General features: G+C 43.4%; 1 protein-coding gene across 1 annotated transcript; it reads right to left on the bottom strand.

Annotated features, from left to right (window-relative positions):
• Positions 1–1051: 1051 nt before the first annotated feature.
• On the bottom strand, positions 1052–3826 carry LOC115738316 (zinc finger protein WIP2-like). Its single transcript, XM_030670921.2, has 2 exons — positions 3063–3826; positions 1052–1749 (listed from the first exon to the last, which is right to left on the bottom strand). Exons 1-2 carry the CDS (start codon positions 3726–3728, stop codon positions 1297–1299), a joined length of 1119 nt encoding a protein of 372 aa, XP_030526781.1. The 5' UTR covers positions 3729–3826; the 3' UTR covers positions 1052–1296.
• Positions 3827–4578: the final 752 nt, after the last annotated feature.

Below are 4578 nucleotides of genomic sequence, written 5' to 3'. Positions count from 1 at the left end.
AATGTATGGTGCCCTATAAACCAAAAGAGACAACAAATAAGAATATGAACTTCTCATATGTGTCGGTAATCTTGTTCTCAAATACGACACCCATTTACCACAATTTACAACATAATACTATCCACGGTAACGCAAACTAGGGACCTTATAAAAAGCATGATTCAAACATCAAATATTAAACACTATTTTTTTCGAAGAAACGAATTGCCTTTATTCAAATGCTGTCTGTTTAACTACCCATCAATAATTTAGGGTTTATCACGTCACTTACTAAATAGAATTTAGTAAACACAACCGGTGTCCCAAGATAGCTAGTAAAATGAAAGGGGCCTTGTCTCTCTCTCTCTCTCTCTCTCTCTCCCACCATTGCACCTAGGACCTTGAGGTTGATTCTCCTTTTAAGACCAAACCACAGGGGGCTAATAGGAGAGGGGATCTTTTTTCTAGGACAAAACAAAGGGATCAATCCGTTAATAGTTAAATCTGATTTGATATGTCGTGTATTTTAAGGGTTTCGGGATTGGGTAAAGCCTTGTCCATGCCATGTTAATGTGAGCCAAAAGCCTAGTCTATAAGTTCAAACATAGGAAAGATCTTTGAGACTGATCCCACGAGCTCCTTTGCGATTTGCACAACTCTCTCTCTCGTGTAGGTTTTCTGGATCTTTTGTATACGTTTGACTCCACGCAGCCATTAGTATACATGGGAGATAACATAAGCCGAACCAAGTAATCTGTCTTAGAGTTTACAGCATACTACCACACATTTGAACTACACCCATTAATCCAAACTCATATTTCATATGAAATGACTAGTCAAAACTTTTTCTTTTGGTCAGAAACTAATCAAAACTTGTCATGCATTAGAATGCTCTATCAACCGATGAATTGTTCTAACTCTATATGAGAAATAATTACGTGATGTTTCCTAATCCACTGTAAGATTAAGAGTATGTTTTGAATCACAAAAAACATTAATTAAAAATTATTACGAAATTCACTCCTTTAAGAACTTGGGGACCGAGCCCTTCTAACATCGCGAGAGAGAGTGATCAAAGGCTAACACATCTCCATTCAAGATCTACATTAAAAGTAAATTTCCAAAGGAAAGTCGTCGTTAAGCTAGAGAAAGATTAAAGAAAAGAGCCCTAAGGGTCCAAAGTCTGTTTTTTTTTTTTTCTCTTTTTCGTCACTCTCGGACCGCAAACAGTGTAAAAAAAAAAAAATTAGTTTCATCAACGATGGATCAGCTGATCATCCTCCAACCACAACACTTCGACACCCCATAATCGTTCAATCACTTGGAGCTCTCGAAATTGTTGTCCTGCTCAATTTCAGAAGTAGCCACCTCCTCCTCCTCGAAGCCGCAGTCGTCCTCAATCCCGTAAGCCGTGTGGCCACTCCCGAACGCCCGGATGTGATCCTTAAGCGACCGCTTGTGCTTGAAGTCGGAGCCACAAGTGCAGTACCAGAGCTTGCCACAATTCTTCTCGTGGGTCCTCCAGTCGCCACGCACGGCGAACGCCTTGCCGCACTTCCGGCACATGAAGGGCTTGATCCCGTGCTTGCGCTTGTAGTGGGTCTGGAGTGTCCGGAAGTCCTTGAGCGGCTTTGACCTCGGGTGGTCGATGTTGTTCTTGCAGCCTGGCGCACAGCAGTAGCACGGCAGCCTCAGCATGGCCGTTGGCTGCGTCCCCCTCAGCGACTCCGGTCCTCTCCTGTACTGCGACCCGTGTCCCCACATGTGCATCTGTAGCCAAGAATGTTTCACATTCATGTGTGATCTACCATAGGAACGTGAAGAAGATAATTCATAATAATCTAAGACTGATCTTCAAAAAGTTTGAAAATGATCCGCTTTTAAATGCCTGAACCGAATAAGCTATTGGGTTCAAGTATCTGTGAAAGTTTGACCTAGATGGTGCAAGTAGAGACCCATTTTAGAAATGTTTCATAACAGGGTTTTGCATCTGATTGAGTAGGAATTTATCTGCATGTAAGGCACAGATGTGAGGGACGCCGGTGCTTCCTGAGGATTCATTCATTTATCTTAGTATTAATATTCTGACTAATTACCTGAAGGGGAAAAATAAAGTAATTGCACTATTTGCGCAGGGTGAAAAGAAAAAAAGAGTTGCATCCACGCACAAGTTAAAGGTTTACTTTCTTCTGATTCCCTTTCTCATGATAAGCACAAGACCCTCTTTCCAGGTGGCTTGTCACCTACAAATCGAGATGTCCTGGATGCAGTCCCATGAGTAGGCCACTTCAGTTTTTCACTCAAACTCACCTGAACTTGTGGATGATTCTAGGCAGATCTCGAGAGAGAGAGAGATAATTGATTGAGGAGGCTCCAGATTTTGGTGAAAAGGAAAGAGAGAGGTCATCATCATCATCATCATCATCAAGTTCTTGGGGGATCAGTTTGAGGTATATAGTTTCAGTGTTTGCACGCATGCCGATGAGGAGAGGACACAAACCTCAATGTGCAAAAAGCATTATCATCGTCTAGTTCAATCACATAAAGGGTCGAGGCAACTGATCATGTTGCAAGTCGGGCCAGGTATGCAGACAGATTTACTGTACATTCTCAATTTGTTTTTTTCTTTCCTTCTTTTGAATAAACTATACACAGCCCACAAATCATGCAAAAGGGCAAAAGAGATCTAAAGTTCTTGCAATTCGCGACTCAAGAACATAAGCAAGGAAGAGGAGAAGAAAACTGTGCAGCAAGTTTGAAGGGTGGAAAAAGAAAGAGGGAAACCCTAAGGACCCTCCTCAAAGGAAACCCAGAACGAAACAAGAACAAAAGTGCGGGATCGAATTTAACCTAGAAAGAGAAGTGTACAAGATAAGGGTGGATTCCACTTCTTCTTTTTTCCTCCGAATGAAGCAAAAGAAAAAAAATGAGGGGGAAACAAGAAGGCTAACAAAGGTTTTGTTGTCAGCAGACAGAATCAAACGACCATTTTCAAAACGAAAAAGCCAAACTTTCAGCAACGCCTGGTTTTTTTTATTTTTTTAGAGGGTCCAAGAAAACTCAACCTCGACTCCCGGACTCACCTGCATGTTGTTGTATCTGTTGAAGGTCTTGAAGCAAAGAGGGCAGGAGAACTGCGTAGGGCCGATGAGTATCTGAGCAGGGGTGGGTATCCAGTACTGGCCCTTGTTGAGCTTGCTGCTGCTTGTGAAGTAACCAGAAGAAGCCGCGGTGGTCTCTTGATCCAACTCCTTGTCCGAGCTGATCTCTGCCGAGGAGAGCCTCGAGATCAAATCGGCAGAGCTGGGGCTCGGGAGCCCCAAGTGGAGCGCCACCGTCACGGCTTCGCCGCCGTCCCCATCGTCGTCTCCTTCGGCAACAACATCCGCTGAATTGCGGGGGGAAAAGCTGTCTTTTCGACCGCTGGTGTCGGAGGTAGTAGTGTTGTCGACCTCCATGGGGGAAGAAAGGGAGGCTTGCTCCTCTTCTTCATGCCTCGCGGGGCTGAAGCAGCTGAGGAGAGGGAGCGCTTCTCTCAGGGGCGGAGATGGAGGAGGGGAACAGTGGGGCAAAGAGGCGCCGCCGCCGCAGAGGACGTGGTCGCAGTCACAGAGGGAGTAGAAGCGGTGAGAAGAGTTGCAGCAATTGCTCGTCGGAGGAGGAGCAGGAGGAGGAGGAGAAGGAGAGAAGTGGTGAAGAGGGTTGAAGCTGATCCATCCATTGAAGTAACTCGAGTAGGGGTCAGCCATGATGGAAAAGCGAACAGTTTTGGTGTGTTGTAGAAGACAGGTTATCGTGTGTGTGTGTGTGAAAGAGAGAGAGAGAGAGAGAGAGAGAGAGAGAGAGTTTATGACAGAGAAGTGGAGAGGGTAAAAATATGAGAAGGAGGAGAGTGGAGGGGGGGTTAAAAGGAGAAATATGGAAGAAAGGGAGGGGATGGGTGAGATAAAATAAAAAGCAAAGTTTACTTGAGCAAGAAAAGGCAGACAAGATATCACTTGTGAGGTGTGACTAAACAATGGAGAAATTATGCTAAAGACAACCATGGGGGAAGTGGGTTTCTCTTTCTTTCTGTCTTTTTTTTTGGGGGGGGGTATTTGAAGAGAGAGAGAGAGAGAGAGAGAGAGGAGAATCTTGGGACTTGACTTGAGAGAAGAAACCTACCTATATTGAGCAGAGTGGTGAAAAGATAGCCAAAATTTTTTTTTTTAGTGAGATGAGATTGAGCAGTTTAAGAGCCAAAACAGTCATTTGAAAGGAAGAAAATCCAAATGAGGGAACAAATAGCAGCTCAGGCTTTTGAGAGGGTATCCCGCCTGCCTTCCCCATATAAACATGTACTGTTTTATTTATAAAATAAGGTTACTCCAAGAAAGGAGGATTCTTTGCTTATCGAAGCTAGGGAATTGTCTAACATGGCATCGGGACAAAATTTCAAATATTAACATGATTCTTGATACCCTCCTTTATCATTTTCCGACATTAAGTGAAGACAGATAGATAAGAATACTGTTAACGAGAAAAATATTTTTATTACCAATATGTAAATTGTCAAAATAGTAAAATTTAGTTATTCAGATATTCAACAAGTGCCCTCGA

Source organism: Rhodamnia argentea, chromosome 8, assembly GCF_020921035.1.
Source record: "Rhodamnia argentea isolate NSW1041297 chromosome 8, ASM2092103v1, whole genome shotgun sequence".
NCBI lineage: Eukaryota > Viridiplantae > Streptophyta > Magnoliopsida > Myrtales > Myrtaceae > Rhodamnia > Rhodamnia argentea.
This window is presented reverse-complemented; position numbering and strand designations above follow the sequence as displayed.